This window comes from Stegastes partitus, unplaced genomic scaffold (genome assembly GCF_000690725.1).
Source record: "Stegastes partitus isolate 25-593 unplaced genomic scaffold, Stegastes_partitus-1.0.2 Scaffold1372, whole genome shotgun sequence".
In the NCBI taxonomy this organism is placed as follows: domain Eukaryota; kingdom Metazoa; phylum Chordata; class Actinopteri; family Pomacentridae; genus Stegastes; species Stegastes partitus.
This window is the reverse complement of record NW_007579103.1, coordinates 162,486-187,973: the sequence shown is the minus strand read 5'-3', so window position 1 is coordinate 187,973 and position 25,488 is coordinate 162,486. Positions and strand designations below refer to the sequence as shown.

Below are 25,488 nucleotides of genomic sequence, written 5' to 3'. Positions count from 1 at the left end.
TTCAAAAATGACAGTTGGGACGGGAAGTTGGAGGCCTGCAGCTGAAAATGCCATACCATGTGTTGAAATTGAGCAGCGTGAAAAAAAACATCCCCAAAAAATGAGTCGCAGTTTTGTAGGTAAAGAAAGGAAAAAAAAATTGTCCAAAGTGGGGCTAAAAGAGGCGCTGACAGTCATATTAGAAGCAGGCAGAGAGGGTAGAAAAGAAGAGGGAGTTGTAGATAGGTGGTTAGTATTTTGTTGGGGTGGGTTAAGAGAGGGGGGTGTAGACTGGATTTGCAGCTGGAGCTTTTGTTTTGAGCGAACACATACCATCCTCCTCTGTGCGGATGAGCTGTGGCAGGCTCTCCGGTCCTGCTCCAACATCTGTATGAGCAGTGACCGTCACGCGGTACTCTGTCCATTTTTCCAAGTTTTCCAGAAGGTACTCGGAGCTTTCCGGAGGGACGCTGGAGATTTGGCGAGCGGCAGTGTCCTCCCCTTCGGTCGCGGCGTACTGGATGGTGTATTGCGTTATGATCCCGTTTTGTAATTCCACTGGGGGCGCCCGCCAACTTACCAGGATGTTGGTGGAGCTGGGGCTATAGCACTTGACGTCTTGAGGCGGGCCCGAGGGTTCTGGTTGGTGGGTCGGATTTGGAGCAAGTGCAGGTTTGTGTTTTTTGTTGTTGTTGTTGTTGGTTGAGGCCATTCATTGAGTTGGATTTGTTTTTTTGTTTTTGAAAGAAGTTTCAGTTTCGATTGGGGTGATGATGGTAGAATTGATCAAACCAAGGAAAAAGAAAAGGGGAAATAAAATGACACAAATGAGGAACAAGCACAATGACTTATGGGTAAACCAAAAAAAAAAAGGATTAAAAATCCGTGAAACATCACAAATAAAGATGAAACCAAAAGACAAACACAAAAGTGTGCACACTTATGATGAATGGGAGGTGTTGATTTGGAAAAAAAAGGGACAGCTTTACCGTATGTGACCTACCTTTGTCATGAAAAAATAAATTATAAAAAACAAAGGAAAACAAAAAAAAAAAAATCACACATCCTAGAGCACTACTTCTTAGATCCCTTAATTCTTAAATAAAACCTCAGCCTATTTCAAAGGACTCTTCACTGAAGATAAACCATTCCAAAAATAAACGTACTGAGACAAATTTGGCAAGCAGTTACCATCAATCCAAAAACATAAAGGTTGATGCTGTGGCTAGTTTAAAATAGAAAAAAAATGTTGTATTTGTCACCAACCTTTCCGAAGCCTGTTGGTTTGTGGTAAAAGCCTGATTGTACAACAGAGAACTTCCCAAGGAGACATGACTGATTTATTAGAGTCTGAGAACATTGGCATGCACTCGTGTGTTCATTTCATCATTTACCTCAGAAAGTGCTTCTGGGCAGAGTTTGGAGTTTCTGAGGTTTGATACCCACCTGGTCTCTGCCCTTGTCTTTCAGAGCCCTCAGATTTATGTCGGACGTGCAAAGTCAAGTGCAGCAGCTCGTGGTTGTCTTTTTTTTTACTGAGACTGCGCTGGATTTCGCTTAATTTTCTCACAAACAACATCATCCAATTGTTTTTCCCAATTTTGCCTTGTTCCATAAATCTGAGGCCTTTGGGTGGAAATCTCCCTAACTACAAAGACAGCACTTGCTTTGAGCTTTCTATGATATCGTAACTCCAAAAACTTGATTTCTAATTTGAATTGAGCGGTTGAGGAAAAACGGGAAAGTCCCCGTTTGACGTTCGAGGAATTGGTTCTTGCAAACATAGAAAGCTCAGTCTCGAAACTTTTGTGTTCTCTTATTTCCGGCTGACATGCAATGCCAAGAGACAAGGCTTCCTAAAGGCCAGCCGTGCCCTTTCATTCATAAAAAAAAAACACAGACACAGATATGGGCGTCCGTATGAATAATTCAACACTTTATCATTCATTTAAGAAAAGCCCGGTTTTGCACAACAAAGGCTGAGAGTGATTTTATTTTATTTTTTAAAAACCTTGTCTCCCGACTTTACAGGAAAGCCCAGGTACACTGTCCATGCAACCTTTTCAAAGTGAGTACTGCATGGTCAGGTAGCCTTCATGACACTCATTTACTGTTTTCAATGTTTACATCTTTGCTATTTTCAAATGCATCAGCCATTTAAAGTTTAAAAAAAAAAAACTGCATTTACGTTATCAGTGCTGGGTAGGACCTTCCTGACATTTCTGTCACTTTTTAGATTTTTGCAGCACACGTTAAAAAAATGTTTTCAGAATGCATTTGAAAATGACTTACTTCCCAAATAATATAAACTCTGTCAGATAAGGAAGAAGACCTACGTGTCTGTGGAGTCTCTGCAGAGATCTCGCTGGTGTAAGCTCCGACTCCGTGTTTACTACGAGCAGCCAGCCGAAAAGTATAAGTAGTGAAGGGCTTCAAGTCCTTCAGCAGGTATGTGGTTGTCGGCTCGAAGCTGATTCGTTTCTGCGGAGAGGAAAGATTGTTGGTGTCACTTTTTTTTTTCATATAAAAACAGGGAGGTTTGTGAGAATGCATGAAGATGAGGAAACTGTCTTCTCAGCTGGAGAAAAATGTCAGAAATGAAGTGAGATATTCGTGTATGACAGAAGTTTTGTAATAATTTAGTGTGATAAACAAATTAAATGTAAATATGACACTCTTACTTTGAAGGTAGTGTCTGGTCAAAGTCAGAAATGTTAAAAAATATTACTTATAATACCTTAAATTTCAAACTCCTCATAGAATCTGAACTATTTCTGATTGCTGAAACTCCAAAAATAGTTTCATACCTACTACACCGGATAAATAATCGCACTACTAATGGAATAATTGCTCATACGTATGTACTCAACACTTAAATAGTAAACGTCCAGCATCAGGTTAATACATACAAATGCCGAGAAAGGAAAAACGTGCCTCCTATGTCCTATTAATGAGTCATATTATCAATATAACGAGGCAGACAAAACTTCCATCATAACAAAATAAAATTAAGTTGCTGCAACCAAATGGTTCGACGCCAGTAAATCTTCACCTCGTCTTTGTCGTCTCTCTTTCTGTACATGAGTTCGTATCCGGTGACTTGATTTTCTTGTCCCGTCTGCGCCGGGGCAACCCATGACAGTAAAATGCTGGTTTCTGACTTGGCTTCTCCTTTGAAGTCGGTTGGTTGGGAGGGAACTGGAATTGCAAAATAGATTTATATCACTGCACCGTTCATTCACTTTTCACTTTCACTCAAGTTTAACAACACTGTCCTAATAATTACTAGAAAAAAAAGACTTTCTCATGAGAAATAATCAAAGTGGCATTGGAATTTCTTGGTTCTTTGTTTGCTTTTTCACATGAAGCAATTGTTTCCTTCTTGAGAAAGCCCGTTTAAGTGTCTGTTGACAGCTTGAAGACGTGTTTACAGCTCTTGGTTAACAACTGCAACCCACTAATTAGGATCAGCGGCTAAAGAAGAAATGTAGCAGCCAAAAATATTTCTGACACTCCAAGTTTGACTGTGGAACATTTTTCTGAACCCACCTCCTGTCTTGGCGATGATTTGAAGGTCTGGGGACAGAGGTCCGTCGCCTACGGAGGTGTAGGCCAGAACCTTGATGTAGTAGGTCTTGTTTGGGATGAGGCCCTGGATGGTGACAAAGTTCGACCCCCGGACAATCTGCTTCTCCCAGAGGTTGACGTGCTGGGCCGAGTCCATGGTGTAGTAGACCCGGTAGCCCATGATCTGCCCGTTGGCCTCCTCGGGCTCGTCCCACTGGATCACAGCTGTGGTGGCGCTCATCATGTGACCTCGGACCTGCCTCGGTGCCGTGCTGGGCGCCTGCTCGGCTGTTTTGGCCTCGATGCTCTCGCTGGGTGGCCCTCGCCCGATGTTGTTCACCGCCACCACTCGGAACTCGTAGTCAGAGTAGGGGCTGAGGCCTCCCACGCTGTACCTCGTGGTGGCCACGCCATCAATCTCCTTGTACAGGTCCTCCGAGTATTTGGACTTGTGCTGGATGATGTAGTAGGACACCGGTTCGGGATTGCCAGAGTCCCAAGTCAGCGTTATGCTGGTGGCGGTGCGCTCCGTCACGACAGGGATGCCGGGAGCCTTGGGCAACGCTGTGATGATAATTATTACATAAATATTAATAAAAATGCAAAATCTACTGCAAAGCATTGCAAAGTTATACCTCTGTAATTTATTTCATAAGCCGCAGAGACTTTATTTTAATTTGTTGATGGCTGACTTATATTGATCACATTAATTTACCAGACCATTGCACATGATACTGATGACACACAGTATATTTCCACTCATAAGAGACTCATATGTTTGGCGCATTCTATTAGGTGGGTGGATAGTCTTAATATTATTTCACTTTCCTAGTTTACACACACACACAAAAAAAAAAACAGAAGGTGCATATGAAGGACTGTGTGGGATCCAGGGCTTGTATACCCCATGTTCGGCATTTAAGAGTGCTGTTGTCGTTAATCTTGGATTTCCCAGTGTTTATCACTTTAATAATTAAACAGGTAAATTTATTGCTTTAATTCCCCGCACCGTGGCACATGGCACAAGATATCAGAGCAATAGATTGTCTTTATATGCCATTTGAAGTATGCTTCTGGGGGAGCTCCTGCCACACTGTTATATTGTGACTAATATCTCTATGTTATGTCTTGGAAAAACAAAGCCGGTGAGTGTGTGTGTGTGTGTGAGTCTGGCGACACCAATCTGGGATATCTTTCTAGTATGCCGCAGTGTAGATATGATTACACTCAGATAAGTACCATGTCTACAGAGGACACCAAACAATGCTCACTACGTTCCACCCGCCTCCCTGCGTCTTGCTAACAGAAATGGTGAGCTGGTGGCTCTGCGGCTCTCCAGCTGAGAGATAAGCACTTCACTATATTCTCAATCTGGAATCTAATGCACTGAGGCTGGTGCCAGGGCTTGTCTAAAGCTTTAAAGAATCCTCTGCAGATGACTTATCATGACAGCGAGAGGTAAATAAGTTTCTTTAAAGCGCCGCCGCTTGTCTCTGCTTGGGTAGGCTGCTAATAACAAATATGAGCTGCGACCTGAAATGGAGAATCTGAAACGCAGAGAAACGTCCAGCTATTAAGAAGCCGGCCTCTTGCTTTCCTCCTCCGTCTTTAACTCAGAGTAAGCAGAATAAGAAGCATGTTTACCCTTCACCGTTATCTGAGCCACAGCCTCTATCACCCCGAGTGTTGACATGGCCACACAGGTGTAGTTGGCCGATTGCCGGACGTCAGTGAGCTCCAAGACGTTCCGTCCAATGGGCATGTCGTCCTCTGGCGTAAGATCCTCAGCACCCAGCATCCACTTGACATATGGCATGGGAGAACCCACTGCCACACATGTGATATTGACGCTGCCGCCCGGCATGATCTCATTGTCTGTAGGTGGAATGGAGAATCGCGGTGGCACCCGGCGCACTGAAACAGACAAAACGCGGTGTGAAAACCGAGCAGAAAATGGAACAGCTCAAAAAAAAATCTTTAGAGAAAAATGGTCTGTATTGTCCCTCAAATGATGCTTTCGTGTTTATACATTATTTATGGGAACAGAATGTTAAATCGTAGCATAAAAATGAAATCAGTTTCTGTCTGGGTAGTTTGTGACACAGGTTAAGAAAACAACATTTCGACACATTCGATCCGAGGTTTAGTGGTGGATGGGTTGACACCGACACGAGCACCATGCACAAAAATACTGCGTCACCATCGGTACGGATATACACACAACTGCACAAGGTGCTGGAGAGTCAACAGCACTCCACAGTTGTATGCAAAGAAACAACTTTTCAGGCTGCGCACTTCCAGCTGATGTGAGATAATGTGGCGCGTCACATCCTCACATCACACAGACATATAGATAAAAAACAGCCGAGGAGTCAACAGAAAGAGGGGAGGAGGGATGGTGTTGTTCTGCGCTGTTCAGGCTCAATCCAAATAAAACAGAAAACTAAGGCTGTCAAATGTTACGCAGTCGCACTTTTGATCAACTTGACACCGACGCTGACCTTTCGTGCACAGAGATTAGAAGCTTTGTTCTAGTCTGCTTTTAATGCAAACAAGTCTGTGAACATGGATAAGAAAGGTAAACCTTTTTTTAAAACTGTGCCGGACGGCTCTGAGGACAGAAGTATGTTATGCGTGGTTTCTTTATGCTGGTGAATTCAGGGACGATTGAGCTTCATGCAAGACGACGGCGCTTCAAGCTTTTACTGTGTTTCACCACAATACCTTCTGCAAATCAATCCACGCTCTAAATAAATCAAAACGAACTGATGCTTATTCAAAGTATTTCAATGGGAGTGCATGCCTCTAAGTGCAGTTTAATAGAAAGGACTGAGAGAGATCAGTCAGATGGAGAGGCTGACGATTGTGTGCCGAGATTTCTAGGAATCTCATAAGGAGACAAGACAAAGAATGACTTTTTTTATTATTATTTTTCACTACACATGCATATAATTACAATAGCAATGTTCTAGCCTGTTAAAAAGATGCAGAAAAGTGCAGATGGTGCAACAAGATGTGTGGTTTTTATCATGTAACGTTTTGTCACCGTGCATATCATTTGACAGCTTTAGCGGATGCACATTCTAAAAATATTCTCAAAAAAACAAACAAAAGAAAGGTCATAAATATCAAAGTAAAGCGCTCTGCTTCAAAGTGAACTCAAAACGTACAACATCCACGGCGCACATGGACGGCTTCAAGGCCTTTTGAAGGGGAGCAGGAGTCCGTCATGCATACGAGAACAATACGTGACTTTGGGAGGCAACCGTGCGAAGGAATCAGGGTGGAAACGGGGGGCCGCAGGGGGCAAAATAAGTAGTAGCGGGGTCGGAGGGAAGACGTTGGTATCGCACGGCGCAAATGGGCGGGTTAGTGTTCCACTGCTGTAAATGTGGCTAAAGGGTCTCGGGAGAAGAAGGAGCAGGACAAAGGGCGAACATCTTAGATTTTTTATCGACGAGGATGATATTTAGATGATAACGAAGTCAGGAAGTGACGACCAGGTGCTGTTAGGATTCAAATTAAAAGTTAAGTCAGTGTTACTGCTCACGGCATTTAAAGTAGATCACTGTTAGCTTGGCTGAGAGGACAATCAGTAGTGAACCTTGAAGAAAACTGTCACTTCTAAACATCCGGATACTTGTATTTATGAGTTTACCCCAGTTGTAAACGCCATATTTTCCTGTGCTATTTGTGCGAGTGTTTGCTATATGTGAGCGCGACACAGTCTTGCCCTTCCTGCTGGCTGCTACTAATTCATAAAGCCCATTCTGTCGAGCAGACTGCGGCTCTCCAGAGAGGAAATCTAGGGGAACTGCTTGCATTATTAAATACAACGTTTCTTTCGCTCAATATTTAATTAATATCCAATTGGATCACGCTCCCCACAGACATAATATTATCCTGCTCATTTGAATATCATTACATTTGTCAAGTCTTGTGGATAACGCTCTAAATGCATCATTTTTTCATGACTTCCTGTGCAGAAACATCCTCATCCGAGGAAGTGCATAATCTCTGAGGGCAAGATTGTTTTTACAGCTTGACGCTCGACTTTAGTGCCAATTACGACAAAGGATGGATTTTGCTTTAACATATTTTTTTTTTATCTACGAGGAACTTCAGTTGGAGAGAGAGCGCCACGGGGAAAATTTGAGCGTCGTGGAGCTTAAATGGCGATATGAAGCGGGAGATTCAGCACCCATATACGAAGCAGCTGGTTCCAGGAGCCCACATAAATCGAGAACATGGTTCCTGCTGATGTTGTGTGTTTTTAAGCAAAGAAATGACTTAATTAGGCGCATTTTCCTTCCCTATTGATCTGCTGTGCTGTTAGTCATCAGAGGAAACCAAGCAGGAACACTGACAGGGCTGGGAGAGGGGGGAACAGGGAGGACACGTGACCATGCAAATCGACCGCGGGACAGATGCAAATATCATCCCGACCGCCCCACCTCCAAGATGCAAACATGCACCACCTGTTGGACAGTCAAGCATTCTGACAAGGACCGGGGGGCATTCTCGATGGGAACATGAACATTAAATGTGCGACAGAGAAAGAAAATGACCGAAGTAAAAAAAAAGAAATATAATGGGTCGAATAAAAAAAAAAAAAAATAGGACATGGTAATGCACTTGTGTTTTAATTGCAATGTCAAGATGTCATTTTTTTTTGTTTTTTTTTTGTGGCAAAGAAAAAAAAGAGCTTCTGTTTTGTGTTGTGTTCAAAAAGTAAAGACACACCAACCTTCTCGCAGCTCTGAGGGATGTAGGGAAATTGATGCAGAACAAAATGCAATAAGGAAAGGAGAAAAACAAGGGAAACACAGAGAGTAAAAAGGCCATGTTTTAGGTGTTCAAATGCTACTTAAACAATTCGAAGGACCTTCTGTCTGTGCGGTGCAGGGAGCCCCTGGTATCTCCCTGGCACCCAGGCATTTTAAACAAGAAGGAAAATTTAACTTTTAACACATTTTCTGCCCAAGCCATGTGGTTAGCTTATCGTGATTTTATTAAAATCGAGTCCTTTGTTTTGCTTTATTGCATATTGTATTATGTTACTTTGGGATTTTATAATAGTTTTACTAAAAGCTAACCATAGGACTGAAGAGCATTGTGAAATTTAAATAAAAAAAATACATGAACAATAGATAGAAATATATCTTATCAGCTACACACATGTATTTATAGAGAATTTAAAACAATACTTTTAATAATACTGGAGAAAAAAAACAAGTAGGAAGCAGTATATACAGTTACAGCAATGCAATAAATAGTTTTACTTTAAAAAAAGTGAAAGCTGTGTGCAAAAAAAGAAAAAGCAGCTAATTATACTGCATTTGCTAAAGTCGTATAAACACTGTGTAGCAACCAAAAGCTGTGATTTTTATGAGCTAATTTCGCTAATTTAAGCTAACAAAATACCAAATCTAGAAAAAGTTATGTAAAGGTTTTAACTCTTGATGTGCTAAAAATAGGTTTACACTTTCATTGTCAATAGCTAAATTAATACGATTAAAGGCGTCCTTCCAATGTTGATAATTAGGGAGAGAAAGGATCTGTTCACTGCTGGGGAAAGAGTCGGGACTAACGTAGGCGGGACGTCTACCTCCAACAGTCAGGTTTTTAAAGCAATTAGTAGATAAACACAGCAAGCAGTCTAGCCATCGGTGTTAGAGTCAGGATAATCCACAGAAAGGACCAGAAAGACATGACAGAGCATAAACTGTAGGTTCAAATCAGTGCAGGTAAGTCCAGTGCAAAAAAAAAAAAAAGAACCAAAAAGTAAAGCATACTTACAGTGGCCTCACAGGATATGGCCCCTGCAGACTTTTATTGGCTGATTTTAAAGATTCCTCATGAATTTTTTTTAAAGAGAAATTCAACATAATGTTTGACAGAAGCATGCCGGCGACGTCAACGCGCATCCCCTACCTCTGACATAAAGGTTGGCCGGCGCAGAGTAGCGGGTTCCATCGTTGTTGGTGGCCACGCACTCGTACTTCCCCTGGTCGGACTCTTCGCTCTGCTCTATCTGGAGGGCTCCTGGTTGGGAATAGCAAACGGGGGGTGGCGGAGTATGTTTGGTTAAAGTTATGCTGCTGGCACGGAGTTCACAAGCATAAATAAAAAAATGCAACGAGCTTGTTTGGCCTCAAGGAGGCCAACATCAGCCCCCCTTCCCCCCAACTTCCACTTCTAGATTTGCTTTGTCCTGTCAAGCTTAAGTCGTTTCAGGACGGTTGTAATTAAACAATAAACTGCATGAGTGAAATACTACATTCTGCCATTAGCTCTACTTTATAGTTTATCCCCCAATCATTATCACAGCCCGATCCGCTGGCTGAGGTCAACTGTGTAATCCTACGATAGGTGAGGGGATAGCTGCATCATGCAAAAACATGGCAATACAAATATATGTTGTTTCCCTTAACAGGCCTAAAGCAGCCACACGGGAACAGAAAATAACACATTGTCAACCAAATCCAAAAGACCTAAGTTTCTCTTCTGTCTCTAATACCTTTTACCTTGTTGACGACCTCTTTAGAGAAAAAGCCTGATTACTTATAGGGTCTAAAAGGACACTCATCCTAGCGCCAATGAAAAAAAAAAAAAAAAGTCATAATTTCACTTTAAAGAATAGGGGCAAGCCCGTCAATATACAACATGTCACTGGACTGGTCAATATGGGGATGAGTGATACCGCTTCAGGGAAACATGGATCAAACAAAAGAGGTTTACAGTATAAGAAAGCAGCATAACAAGGGAAGACAATTGAAAGAAAGAAATTTAGGTATGAATTTTAGCATATTCAATCACAGATCGGGTGTAATAGTCAAGCCTACAGGATAATTTGGGACTTCATCTAAGTGAAGTGGCTTTTGTTAAAAAAAAATGCAGCGCATACAAAAAATAGAAAAATGCTGCTCAGATATCTGGAAAAAATTTAATTGAAGTATTATGTAAGGCAAAACCAACACATAACCCTCTGGAACAAAAGTTTTGACATGCAAATCTTAGCAAGAAATGTATGTCGACACAACTTACAACCTTCTGACAACCCTTAGCTGAAAAATAAAATGCAATTGTATTAGAAGACAAAATTCAAAATACCGGCCTGAGCCGACAAGAAGGTAACCAACCACTGCTTTAGCTTTGTCAAAGCTACAAAAGACACCCATAAAAATCCACCAATGGGATCAGCAGTGTGGTGTCACATGACCCAGGGAAAAATGGCTTTATGCATCAACAACTCCTCAGCTCCATGTCACACGGCAAAAATGAGCCAATCGGGTCCTCGCCAGACTCTACTTGTTTGCCTTCCCCAAACCCTGAAGAAAAAAAGTCAAAAAGTAAAATAGTCTCCAAACCCAAGAAAAGTAAGAAAAATAGGTGAAAGAGAAAAAAAGCACCGTAGAAACTTTATCAAAAAAGTGGTTGTTTGGGCTTTTTTGTAGAGGTACAGGAGAGGAAAGCAAATAGAAGAAATGGAAAAAAAAATAGTTTGCAAAGATAGAAAGAACTCTTTGGGAGAAAAAAGCAGAGGAGAGGGAATGTTGTCTTCAGCATGCCTGCGTGATTCCACAGCATCTGTGCATTTCTTTTTTTTTTTTTTTTTTTTTTTTTTTTTTAGTGCTGAACAAGAACAGCTAAGGGGGAAAAATGCTTGGTTGTTTTAGTTGGACAAAAAGAGGGACACATGATTCGCTATGGCCAAAAAGAAAACAAAAATGAACGTAAAAGTATAGTTTAAAAAATAATTGTCATTGGATATGCTTATTTGAGCCAGGGCAAGCATATCACAACTGAGCTAAACAGGCTCTTGAAACAAGAATACAAAGGAGGAAATAAAGCATAGACAAAAAAGATGGAATACGAATTTAGTCAACGAAACAGGACAAATAAGAAGGAAGGTCCATATGAACATAATGGGATTTGGTCTTGGTAAACAGGACAAAAATGGAGGTGACTCGAGTGAATGGATGGGTTGACAGCAAGAATGAATTTGTATTATTTTCATTCTGTGAACGTCAGTTCAGCACTCTTACCTCTTATTGGTGTACCACCTGGGTGGATAATATGAATGCAAATAAGATTAGAAAGAAGAAGCATTAGTACGAGTAGATAGAGGCTGGGGGCTTTGGAAGAAGAATCAAATTAGATTTAACAGGGTACGTAAATAAAGGTACTACAGGAGAGAGAAAGGAGAGAGAAAGAGAATAAGAACTTTTTTCTGTACTCTACTGGCAAAGAAAGACAGGATTCATCATAGAAAAATCATAGGTCAGAGAGAAGAACTTGTACATTGGTGTACCACGGGGAGGTGCCATTTTTGGAAGTGGCAAATGGCTTCTGAAGAGCATCTACTGAAGGAAAAGACTTTCAGGACTTTGTGTGTGAGATTGAGAGCAGAGAAAAAAAAAAAAAAGAAAGAGAGAGAGAGAAGAGATAGAAACAAAAACTTTGTGGTCCCTTTGCTTGACCTGAGCTAAGCAGAGCTGGTCACCTCCCTAACAAAGCTCTTGGACATTTCCATACCTAAGGTGCTGGTGTTAAAAGATTAAGTAAGTGAGTAAGTGGTGGGTCAGTGAGTGAGTAACAAACATGTGAGGACAGGTCATTACCCAGGTCAGTATATGACAGAACTAAGCTCAGGTTGGTGATTCTAATCTGCAGATCAGCTCTGGCTGGCAGTGGTGGGACACTTGGACACCGTGGGGTGAAGGGGAGAGTGTGTGTGCCTCTAGTAGTAGCCCTCACGCTAAACTATCTGTTAGTAAAATGCATGCCATGCATTTTAATAGTTGTTGGAACATGGAAAATTAGTGGGGGTGATGTGTGCTTTAGAGCTAAGCACTTACCAAAGGATTCTGTAGATTTAAAAATATAGAGAGAAGAGAGACAGCATAAGAATATGATTATATTCTTTAGGTAAGTTTAGTTAACAAGGTTTCGTTAATGCTTTATCAACTCTACGTGAATCAAAAGTGGTTAGAAATACGGGTTATAGCTCTACACAGTTCTGTTGAAAACAAGTCAGCAAGGAAGTAAGGTTAACACGATGGCTTAACAAAGGACAGCTGTGAAATCTGTGAAGACAGGTGGTCAGACATACAAGACTGCAGATTTAACTGGTGCTAGTGTGTCGTCGTTAGCTGGCACAGGAAGCTGCAACATTTTGCTTTTTAAATAAATATAATAACTTCTCTATTGGAATAATAAAATGAAACTTGGGGTGCTGGATATTAGGATATGTCACAGGCAAATCAAAGCAAAACTGGCATCGAGACATTAAAGCAGGGACGCCAAAGAACCAGTGGGTAAAGGGAGAAGCTTTATGCAGTTTTACGCACTACTGTGGCTGATTAGTGTCCAAAAAGTGGTTTTTTTTTTTATTCTTTAACCTAAAGGAAGGCAAATATCCATTCAAAGGTTTAGAAATTAAAAATCCAACAAATGCACAATAATTAATTTGCTTTGCTGCACGTTTTCCTATTTTTAAAATCGTGTGCACTTTCCTTTTGCAGGTTCTGAATGAAGCCGAATGTTGAATATTAATTGTTTTTTTTTTAAATAAAGGAGGAAAAAAAAAAAGACATAGGAATGAAGTAAATGGTTCTTTAAAAAAAAAAGAATAAATTCTGCACCAATGCAGTGGAAAGGAAAACACAAAACGGCAAAAAAGAATTCATCGTAAAAAGTCACAGCAGTGAGCAATGAGGGCAGAAAGTTAGGGCAGAAGCCAGCAAACACAGAAAGGGGGGCAACAATCCCAACAGCCCATGACAACACTAGAAGACAAAGGGAGACGCACAAACAGACAACACACACCGGGGCGTACACAGAGTAGAGGACGGGAAGAGTAGAAACAATGCCATTACCTACAAAATTAAAAGCCAAATGAGAAGTTAAATTATGGGAGGAAGAAGAGGATGAGAGAACAGAGGATACAACAGGGGGAGCAGATCAGATAGAAGAAAAAAAAACAAAAAAAAAACAAGAAAGAAAGAACTCCCTGTTTGGTAATTAGGTTTTCAGCAGAGGAAACCTACCTGATCTGAGCTGCTTAATGCGTCCATTGTTGTTGGTGGTGTTGACGGGGAGGAAGTCTTTGAACCAGGAGATGTCTGGGTCGGGGTTGCCGCTGGCAGCACAGAGCATGGTGGCAGTGCGTGTTCGCTCCACCACTTTCAACTGTGGGCCCATGTCTATGGTGGGGAAACCAGGGGGCAGCTGGTCCTCTGGAAATACACATTTGTAGCACAGATCAGACCGAGCGTGTCGGCGGTCAGCGTCAAACCTTGTGCTAGTGAGGGGAGGAGAGCCGGTGGACTGCAGAGCAACAGAATGAGTGACAGCTGAAGCAGAGAGGACAGAGAGAATAAGACGTGTCTGCAAGTGATTGTGTCTCCCAGTAATAACTGTTTCTGCACCGGTGGCATTTAGAAAATGATTTTTTCTGCAACGTTTGGTAGAGACGAGGACATAAAATTAACAGAAAAGTGACGATGAAAGAAACACTGCAAGGGATGGTTTTGGCAACTCGTTGAAGTTATAGTTTATGTAGAGAAATATGTGGATTGGATTTTTTTTTGTTGCAGAGAGAGAAACGAGATAATTAGCACCACTCCAGCTAGGACAGCTAGTTTGGATTAAACAAACCTATATCACGAAGCAAGTTCAGCAAAGTCAGGATATTGTTTTAAGATCTGGCTTTATTAAACCTAACAGTCGTCGCATTAAAAGCTATTTATCCGCCGGTTAAGTCAATCCAGAGTTTCTGAACCTGGCTGGAAGCACTTTGACATTAAAAGGACAGATTTGTCATCATATTTTTTGGCAGCGTTTCTCACTATCAGAACAAACTACAATCCTAAATCAATACGAGGAGTTTTCAAATACAATAGAGGATAAAAAGTGACACAGCTGCAGATTTAATTATCATCGTGCATCACAAAATTACAGATGCAGTCATTTAATGCGACTCGTCACAAAAAATAAAATAAAATAGGACAAATTATTTAAAGAATAAATAATCAAGAGTTAAAACTATTCTGATGTGAATGATGAATTCAGTGATCTCATCATCAATCGCTTTATTCTTTCAGCTGCAACCTTGACAGTGTTAAATAGTTTTGGGAGCAAATGAAAAGCTAAACTGATAACTAGGCTGACTGCACATCTTATACAAGGTTTTAGTGTTTTAATCAGTTTCTGTTTGAGGATTATAATCACTCTAAAAAGCTTTTACAACAATCCATTTACACTGTTTGAGCTCCACTGTTAAGCACTGATATTTTACCTCAAACATAACCTGCATGTGTTGCTGCTGGATAAATTTAACTCCCCTTGGGCAAAGCTGGAGTGGGTTTCATTGCATATTCTGGAGTCTGTATGCTAAGCTAAGCTAAGCTAGCACCTACAAGAAACCAAATAAATGCATTTTCTGAAATAATATCAAGTTAAAACAGTTGAAGTCCTGGAATGAATCTTATTTATGTTTCTGCTTTGGTGCTGGTGGTCACTTTTGTGGAATCTATCAGCTTCAAAGTGCAAGAATTAGGTTTATTTTTTGGTGCTCTGCTCCTTTAGCATTGCACATCTGTCTACGTCATGATGTCAATGCTTCTAAATTTTTTTCTGCTGCTACTCAACCGCAGTTTTTTCATCGGATTACAGAATAAAGAAACTGTACGAGCAATAAGTCCGCTGACAAAATCATGTTTTACACGTGCAAGTTCAAATTGATTGTTGTCTAAGTGAAGTTGCATCAATGCAAACTGTTCATCTGAGAGTCATCGAATCGTTGTAGTAAATCTAACTTGCACCAGTGGCTATAATATCACTTTACTTAATCGGATAAACTTAATTCAATTGCATGTTTCCAACTAAAGCAATTCATTCAAGCTGTTGTCTCTTTCCAGGAGCCTTCATGCTAAGCTAAGCTAATCACCTCCTGTGCTACATTTATTAGTAAGATAAGACGAGACTGGTGTTAATTTTTACCGTCTGATTCTCTGCAAGAAAGCAAACATATTTTCTGAAATGTCAAACTCTTTCTTTGGTGACAGAAAGGAGGGAACATGGTTACACCGGCTACACGTGTACCGAGGCGAGGTGGAGCTTTGAAGCGCTTTGATGATGGCAGGTGGCTTTGCTGTGTTGTAGAAGCTGTCTTGTTCCTGCCTGTGTCTCAGCTTTCTGACTGAACAAGGGCGGGCTACATCTTGCTGCCGTTTGAGATGTGAAAGAAGATAAGTCACATTGCACTTTGCTCCAAACATGTTCTTTTAGCAAAACAAAAGAAAATCAAAGCCCCCGAGCAGCTTTTTGTCTGAAGCAGGAAGTATTTTTGGCTTCCAGCGAGCGATGATCTCGGCGAGGCTGCAGACTCGCAGGACGCCATAAGATCCCCATATGCAAAACGCCTCGCCGCAATGTTAGCTAAGTGTTAACCTGCAAAACAAGAGCCGCTTGGTCTGAATGCCAATGAGGTCTACGTGCACCTTTAAGTTTTTTTTCCTTTCCCCGCTGTGATATGGCTAATTAGTGTCTTCTGTTGCTTTCGTAAACAGCACCTTTTTGGAAACTATTTCTTCATTAAATTTTCATGAGGCGACATCAGTCTGGAAACAGCTTTGAGATGCCATAGCCTGCACACAGCCAAACGACAATTATGGCTGCCTTCCAACAATGCTTTTGGGTATCTGGCATGAGAAACCACCTCCATGGATAAATCTTCTCAGAAATAGACTGTATTACAAATGAGTGACTTCACACTGAACTGCAAAAAACTTTCCGATGCAACTCCGTGTCCCTGCCTGAACCGACGGGAGCGGCGGCGGCGGCGTTCGTCGCATGTTTGAAAATGACCAGCCGTGCAGCCACTTTCTCTGCAGGCTCTCTCAATCGGTTTAATGACTTCTAATCCTATATAGTGCACGCGCTCACTTTAAAGCCAGTCGTTTTCTTGGCATGCACGCACTGCCAGATATACAAGCCATCTCGGCGTGTGCATCCTTACGGTTCATGTTTTAACATTACATATGTTATCTTTATCCCTGTTAGGGTCCATTAAGGTAATGAGAGATGCTCTGGCTTCCCTCTTGTTAAAAGTTTGTAGGTGTCTGGCTTTGTGTTGTGCTTGTTGTTGGCACGAAATTGCTGCTCATTAAAACAACAACCACTTAGTCAATTCACCTCAGTCCCAGCAGCCATATTTATTTCACATCATAATTAAAGTTTAAACTGAAGGACGGAGCAATTTGAGGATAAAACATGTAGAAACTACACAAATATCTCTGTTTTTGCTTGTTTTGCAACTGTTGGTGTCTCCATGTGGTTATAAAAGCTGCTGTTTTGGGACTTTAATGTGATAGTTTTGAGTGCTATTAGCTTTCTGAGCTCGGGTTTACCAAATTAAATCTGTTCATTTCTCAACATTTTCATTATCAAGTAATTTGTTAGTTTTTTTTTTTCTCTTGATTAATTGATTAGTTGTTTTGCCTAGAAAATGCCAGAAACATTTCAATTGTTTTGTCCCAAAGCCCAAGATGATGTCCTCAAATGCCCTGTTTTGTCTATAACCCAAAGATAATTCGTTTACTGTCACAGAGGAGTAACAAAAAACAGAAAATGTTCAAATTAAAGACGCTGAAATCAGACGATTTTGGCTTTTTTTCCCCCCGGTACACTGATTATCAGCCATTGATGTATTGGTTGACACAAATTGTGCACCAAAGTGTCTGCGATCATCCACATAAGCATGTAGTTTGTGTGTTTCGGCAAAAGTAGTCAACCCAAAGATGGAACGAATGTGCAGATCGACGCACGCGTTTCAGCAACAGAAGAAAGGCTGAAAGTCGTAACCGCTCATCTGTTCTAAAAGCAGCAGCTATCAACAACTATCAAGGAACGAGAGACTAGTTTATTGTGAAAAACTGCGCTGCTCATTCAAATGGAGAAAGACAGGGAGGAGGGGGAAATGAATTAATTGTACAAGGTAGCTCCTGTCCAAGCTCCCTCCAGCCTGTTCAAGGTCGAGCAGACAATTAGTTGATTCTACAGTGAGTCAAAAGTATACCTGATCAAACACAATAGCCAGAAGCAAGCCTGGGAGCATGGATGCGTGTTGAATATAGTAATTGGATGTGACAATCCATGCGAACTAAAAAGCAACTCCTGTGAAATTGCGATGTATTCTGTAACAAAGTGCTCAAGAGATCATAATTTAGCCGTCCTTTAAGACGTCAGAATTGTTCTGGTGCCGCAGTATGTATACAGTATACGTCCTTGGTTATTATAGAGGGTGCAGGACGAGACTTCTTTGACATTTTGAACTGTATAAATCTGGATCCTCCCTGATTTACACCACTGATTAAATCCGGCATCGCTCACAAAAATTGCGACAAATTTGCAAAACAGAGGCCGGGTCTGGTGAACAGAGGGCACCGTCACCAAACCCATCCAGTAGAGAGGGAGTGTCATGATGCTCGCCTGTAACTCCAGTGCAGGCAGCTGATGTGACTCCAGGCAGTGCATTTAAAATTAATGATGTGTTACAAAGTTTTCTGGCCTTTTGAATGCATTCCTACTTAGCCCAGAAATGTAATTTACAGCTGCTCTGCGGGCTCGTCGACAGTGGCCCGCGAAAGTCATGACATCAACGCCGAGGTATCTCCAAAAACGGTTCTCACACTGATCCGGAGGATTCAGACACAATAAACAAAAGTATTCTGATGTTCTCAAGCTGCTTGCAACTCTCAGCTGCACCCTCATTTGTTTCGCAGTGGAGTGAATTACCATTGTGATAATAAATAAAGGGAGGGAAATTGAACACATTTGGTAGCTCGCGCTCGTGATTAACAACTCCCGTCAGCAGAACTGCTGCAGCATTTTCCGTACGAGGCCAGGAGACCAAAATGAAATCAGATTAATCACTGTTTAATCACATATGTTGTACGTTTTTGGGAGAACTTGGGTTATTGACAAGGCGCTAAAAGTAAAGATTGAAATAATTAATCAACCGGGGGGGGCCGAGCGGCTAGAGGTTTTTTTCCCCCCATGTTTGCAGTTTCGCTAACAATCACGAGGTTGTTTTCGACGTACATAAATCGTCCGCAAGGAGCCGTTTCATTTCCACTTTAGGAACTACGAGCTGCATCCTGATAGAGGCGGTAATTGGAAGCATTCGGCGCGCTTACAGTACTTTTATCTTTCAAGGTGTGCGTTGGGGTTATACACATTATTCTGTATGATTTAAACATAAAGAGCAATGCTACCCTTTGCAGTGTATGAAAGTCGCACCTGAAAGGTGAAATTAATGGGAAAAAAAAGGGAAGAGGGTTTTACATATTTTCCTCCCTTCCTTATTCTGCCTCGCTGAGGACTGCAATCTCAAGGACAGTCTAAGACAAGGGCAGTTTCTGCTTTACAGACCCATACTGTATATTCAACAATGGATCTACACACTAAATGAGATGGAAGGGAGAGAAATGCTGAAGTCACCTTCTAAAGAAGTGCTGAGCACTGGTGCTTGATATAAAAAGACTCCCAATGACAATTTGCACACATTAGCCACTGCCAGGCTATCAGGCCATATGAGTGTGTGGTGCCAAGTATTGGATGAGTATAAAAAGGACATTGGCTCAAAAAGTACTTCAGTGAGCAGATTTTTGCAGAAGACATAAGGCCCGTTGGACATACACTCACCCCATTAGCAGATTATATCTATTGATCATTCATACAAAATACGAGCAGAAGTGAAGTCACATTTTCCTCGTATGACAACACAACAGTTTCTAAAATGTCGCCTGAGTGCAGCAATAAATATCTGCACAGTTTTTCGTCATAGTGCGGTTAATATAGCAACGCTCTCTGTGCAAAGTAACACCTGCAGTGGTTTAGTGACAAAGCAACCTTTTTTTGTTTTTGATATAATTAAATAAGCTAAATGGAGTCTCAACAGACAAAGGTGCCATTTGGGTCTGATCACTTCCTGTTTACAGGTTTGCTTCGTTAGTGCTGCACCAAGGCAGCTGCACGAATGAGCCTGAGGTGATTTTTACAAAGTATTACTCGACTAATGCAGCCACGTCGATGGAGTGGAGTTCATTAGACGGACAGGAGGGTTAGATATAAGACCAGGACGTCTGCTCGAGTTTGACACATGCTCATCTGCTGACAGCCGTGTGACACCGGGTCCAGGCATTAAATTTAAAAGCCTGTTTGTTTCCCCTGCTTAACACTCTGCACAGGGTCACCGCAAACATCAGCACGCCTTTCTCATCGCTCTCTTTTTTAGCTGGCGAGTGTCGAGCGGCTTGCAGGTTTTCAACAAAGCAATTTCACAGCGACTCGGCGTTGCCAGATATCGACACGCTGCTACTATTACATGCGCTTTAGTTAACGGCTTTACAACTTTTAGTCGAGCAGGTTCGACAGCTTATCTGTAATAAAATATCTTGATGTTAACGCGGCGACGCAATGTTCTAAAAATAACGACATCCTTCATCGGTAAGCGGCAAAAAAAAAAAAGCAGGAAATGAAGCGCAAGTGTAAAATTCCATTGATCACGCGAGCTATAGGTTCTCTTTTTACGACAGTGAAATCACATTTGGCTCCGAAAATCCCCAATAAAGGAATTTGAGAGGAAAATCGGGCTTTGTTGCTCCGGAATTTCCAAGAGAAGCCATAAAAACACAAACCTCTCCGGTCACATTCTGGCTTCAGCTCTGTGGTTGCTGCACAAAGATTGGATTCGGTCCGACCCTTTTTCTCTTCCCCCAAGCGGAACAAGACTTTTCACCCCCGCGGTTGAGGTTATTCTTCAGGGAAAATCCCCGCAGGCCATAATAAGATATATTTGTTGGACATATTTGAGTGGATACAATCTCCTCAAAGAGGCCGTCACAGGTCACTCGCTGTGGCATCATGGCGGAGAAAAGTCTGTGTCAAGACGTATTGTTTAGGTAACCCGTCTCGGCCAAAGACGCTGGATTACGGAGGTGTAGTAATTTGGGGCAGATGTCTTCGAGCATGACACTCTTACATTTTTACTTCCTTCCCACCCCAACCCTTTGTCCTAAAGACTATTTTTGCCCAATTCAGGAATCAATCTGATTCTCACTACCCCTCTAAAGATAAGATTTCAGCCGGCAACAACAACAAAAAGAGCCACAAAACATTACCCTTGGAGTGTGACAGCAGTGCTTATTTTTCTCAGCAGCCTGAGCCAAAAAACGTTTTTCCCACCACGCCATAGCGTATAATTTGAAGTTGAGGGGACACTGATTAAAGCTCTTTCCATCCTCAAAAATCTAAAAAAAAAAGGAAAAAAAAGAGAGAAGATCAGAGATGCTGGCTGGGTTAGAGTGCTGATCATGTTAATCATATAGCACTCTTACTGAGTACACGAGCATTGTTTGGAATTGACTCGTTAATGCATCGGCGTGCCTACACTGAATTAGTGTTTCATAAACTAGTTAAAAGGAAATCGGCGAAGCTCTAAGGTGAGGAATAAAAGACCCCGGGGACGTGATAGTGAACTACTCGGGGCATCCAGAGTCCATCGTTTACGCAACGATGGTGTTTAGTTTCCTCGTGAACGTTTGGCCTTTGAGACAAAACCTGTTTCTTCCAAAATAAGGTTGTTAATTTAGAGCACATTAACGAGGAAACAAAGTCCGGTATAATTTGTTTACAGTTTTCTAAAAAAAAAAAAAAAAAAAATCACAGCGAGCCCAGTTAATACATTCGTTCAGAGACGACCTGAATCCTCCTCAACAAAGTGTTCTGTTCGGCTCCTGTTCCACTGACATATTCAATTTTTTTTTTTCCTCCTCTCCTTTGGCATGGGAGAGGGAACTGTTAATTATGCTTTTGTTTTCACACAAACAAAATTACTCAACCAAACGTAAGAGCTCTTGATTAACAAAGGAAGGCAGCAATTCCATTTTGTGCCAATTCCATGACGGCATCTGTTCTATTTTTCCTCTTTCCCCCCCTCCTCCTCTCCTCTCTAATGTTTCACCCACATCGTTGTTGATTTCCTTGCTCTATTTACAAGGTACACTTTATGCTGCGGTGTACTTTTACAATCTAGCACCTATTGATTGACAGGTTCTAAATCTGAGCCCACCCTTTGCTTTATCAGCTGCTAGCAGCTTGGTTAAACAGTCTCAAACTGGGACTTGGACAGAGTTGCTTTACCCAACACTCCATCCATCATGCTGCCCGTAAACTTTTGCAGAGGTGAAACTTGTTCACACGTTCATTTTTAATCACTGGACCAGGATAATTTAAGGTTTTTTTCTCGCTCATTTTCGAGTTTTGCTGAAAAACACAAACATTTGATGGGCTTCATCTACATCTCCTAACTTATTTCTGCTTTAGGGTAAAGCTCTGAGCAGCAGCTATGTAGATTTAGATCTGAAATAGTTGCAATAGTTTAAAAAAAATCACCGCTCCACACATGCCTGGGCATTGTCGTCAGCATATGGATGTCCTCGCACTGCCTCGGGTAGAATACTTGGAATAGTTGAGATGCAAGCGAAGGTGGTGACCCTTGACATCAACGGCATAAAGTCGCATTCACGAGTGGCAGGTAGAGCCGTTAATTAAGTCGGAGAAGCACGCGGGGCATAAACAGCGCCGAACGAAATGAAGAAATCATAAATTGAGATGTCTAAATTTTCCCTAAATGTCCTCCGAGAATCCAAAGCCTGTATTTATCTCATTGATACATCCCAGTGCTGTTTGGCACACATGTGGTCCAGTCTAAATAAGATTAGGTTTTCCCCCCAGAGCTTCCTTTGAGCCAGATTTCCCAAATAAGCCTCCTGGCACCTGCATTGGGTAGATATTGCTTAAGTAATCCAATAATGGAAAACAAAATGCTCAGCACTTCCGTCTAATAAAGCACACGCTGGTGTGTGGTGGGGGATAATTCTGAAATTCACCTTCCTACGTTGTTTTTTTTTTTCTTAAGCATCCAAGCTGCTGAACTCTGAGTCAACCTTAAAATTGTTTTAAATCGTGGCGTGTATCTGGACTGATGTGGTCTTTATGATTGCCCAGACTGGAAGAGACTCCAGAGGAGCTCAGATGTGAGCGCTCATCCCAATTATATGTCCGGGGCGCCAGTTCTTTATGTTCCAAAGCCTTAGATGAACTGATTTGAGAAAATGTTAAGTGGCAGAGCGTGACTGCTTCCCAGTTTAGGTTTACATGTGCATCTGCGCAGGACTTGCAAGTCTGAACTAATCCCTGCGTACGTAGCCGAGCGCTGGAGAGTTCATGTTGGCTATAAAAGCCCATGATCCATTTATCTCAATCGAGGATGCACATGTGTGCTACAATATACGACTGGAGGACCTGCCAGCTGTCCACCTAACTGTGTTTGTTGGAGTACTGCGTGCGTCAAAGCACTTCTGTCACGGAAATGAGACATTTACCTTCTTGCAGATGTGAGGTTATAGGTGGAAAAAGTAACCGTTATGGCCACACAGAGGCTTTCAGAAAACCAGAACAATTGTGCAGTGAAAGATTAGGCCCATCAGTGCAACAGAAATCAGCAGTAAAAGTTTAGCTGGGCTGAGGAAAAAAAAATACTTTGGTTTAGCTTATTAGCTGATCCTACAGGTGCAGCGCACGCTAATGAATATTATTGTGAATGTGCCACAGTTGGCTCAAACAGCTAATTTCAATTTACTGTAATAGAGCGTTAAGAGGAACATTCCCGCTCCGACACAAAGTGGCATTAAGTCTCTCTAGCTTGGTTCCTCTAAAAGGTAGTTCAGTAATTTGCTGAACAAATAGAGTCTCTTTGAGAAAACTGCTAAAAACCCGAGGGCAGACAACGAGGGACCATCGACCATCCACTAAAAATTTTATTTTACCATTGTTGCCTAAAGGACTGAGGATGGAATGGGTTGTGAAATACTATCCGGTGTGTTCTTTAACACTCCTGTGATGATGAATGTTGGAACGAAATATAGGAGGAGGAAGGTGAAGGCGCAGAGAGCTCTCTTAACCCGCGGTTCACGGCAGTCTGTCTGGGTGAAAAATAGCATCCTCTCCCCCCTTTGCCCTGCACTGATTGTTTCTTCCATAAATCCCCTTTGAGATTGTGTAATTAATTGAATGCTGCTTATTTGTCATTAAAAACCCTCACCTAATGCCTGAGATTATGAGGAAACCATTGTAGATTCAATCTATTAATCATCTGGCTCTATTTTGCCCAGAAAAACCTTCACAGATGAACAATCCTCAGTCTCAATGACATTGGGGGGAACTATTGGAGTTGTAAAACTTAAACTCACCGTATTGGTGTGATAGTAAAACATTTAATAAAATGGCCTTTTCTTCTCTAAACCCTTTAAAATCTATGCAAACATCCTCCAAAACAGACACGCATGCAGCTTTCACGTATCGCTAGAAGGACATGCGTGCTTTTGAGAATCGGCTTTGGAGTGGCATTGGAGAATCGTGTAGTGAGAAGCAGTTCTTGGGATTTCAGTTGGAATTTGTGCAAAAAAAGTGGTGAAGGAAATGGATTAAAACAAGCCTTAAAATGACCCTGCGCAGTGTTCCTCAATGCCTGCCATCCCCCCATAGACATTTTTTATGGCCGTCGCTGCTGGGGCAGATTGGATCAGCCAAGCAGAGGGCATGCAACAGAGATGTACGCCACTTCTGGCAAGGCGCCCCAACTCTCCGTAGGCCCCATGTCATTCATAAACATGACGGATTAGCTGTGATATTCCTCCATTTACAACATAAGCGAAGGGAGTGGGAGGAAGAGAATGAAAGCAGAGAGGGAGTGTTAGTGTCGGATGCCCCTTAGGGGTAGTGCTAAAATGGATGGGTAAAGAGGGAGATGAAAAGGAGAGATGAAGCAGGAAGGGCGGAGAGGGGGCCTTTCTCTACAGGCCTGGCTGGGCAAGCAGCAAGGCAGGCAGGAAGCCAGGCACAAAGCTCCATTTACGCTCAGATGCAAACCCCCCCCCACCCGATCCCTCCGCCTCTTCTTGCTTTACAGACTCCACGTCAGCTCAGCCAGATGTACTGTTCAGAGTAAAGATCACCTGGGGGAAAGGTAGAGGCTTCAAGACCCGCTCCGCCTACAATCACGTCTTTCTTCCGCGCCGCCATTGTCTTTTTGCGTTCGCCGCACTTCATCCGACTCAGTTCATCCGCGACTTTATAGTTGCTTTATGTTAAAGACTCCCTCGATCTGTCTTTGTCTGTCTGCCGCCTCCTGTCCTTCTCCCGCCCTCTTCAGGATTTTCACTTTGCATATTCCATTTGCTGGTTGTTACCTTGAGCAATGATTCCATTTACTTCAGAAAACAGTGCCCCATTTATTTCCATGGAAGTGGGGGGCGGGGGGAGAAAAAAGGACTTTTTGCTCTTGTCTTCTTATCTGCCATCAGCATTTTTTTTTTCCTTGCAGTTATTATTAGTAATATTCAACAGAGGAGAGAGGAAACTATTTGACAATGCTTTCAGCTATTTGCCAAACACAAAGCCAAAATGGATGTCACTTAGTCTCTCTCAACTTCACGAAAACGCACCTCAGGAAGCCTCTTCTTCTTCTCCTTCTTCTTCTTCTTCTTCTTCTTCTTTGTTTTAGCTTTTTCCTAACAGTCCATCAACCCTCATTTGATCCGACTGAGTGCATTAAGCATTCACAAATAAAGAGGACGTGGCAGGGACTGTACAAACAACCGTACGCTACCTTCTCCGTAGAGACGCCTCCATTCTCACCAACGCTCCTGTCACTTTGAAGCTCAACATCTGTTCCGTTTTTCATGTTTCAGGCTTATTCATTGTATGTTTACCCTCTTGCCGCCCACAGGGGGATGACTATGCGATGTTTGATATTTCAAAGTCTAATAAAGTACACGTTTGACGCGTCGACGTTCATCTGAAAATAAGACT

General features: G+C 41.9%; 1 protein-coding gene across 1 annotated transcript in view; it reads right to left on the bottom strand.

The window, feature by feature from the left end:
• Positions 1-312: 312 nt before the first annotated feature.
• LOC103370113 (receptor-type tyrosine-protein phosphatase delta-like) overlaps positions 313-25,488 on the bottom strand; it is a gene marked incomplete at its 3' end in the record, with an annotated part of 93,297 nt that continues 68,121 nt past the window's right edge. Inside the window, exons 5-11 of the mRNA XM_008299034.1 lie at positions 13,599-13,787; positions 9,481-9,591; positions 5,191-5,460; positions 3,529-4,110; positions 3,032-3,177; positions 2,316-2,460; positions 313-618 (exon numbers count right to left, since the gene is read on the bottom strand). Coding sequence (XP_008297256.1) covers positions 313-618; positions 2,316-2,460; positions 3,032-3,177; positions 3,529-4,110; positions 5,191-5,460; positions 9,481-9,591; positions 13,599-13,787 — 1,749 coding nt within the window. The remainder of the gene's footprint in view (positions 619-2,315; positions 2,461-3,031; positions 3,178-3,528; positions 4,111-5,190; positions 5,461-9,480; positions 9,592-13,598; positions 13,788-25,488) is intronic.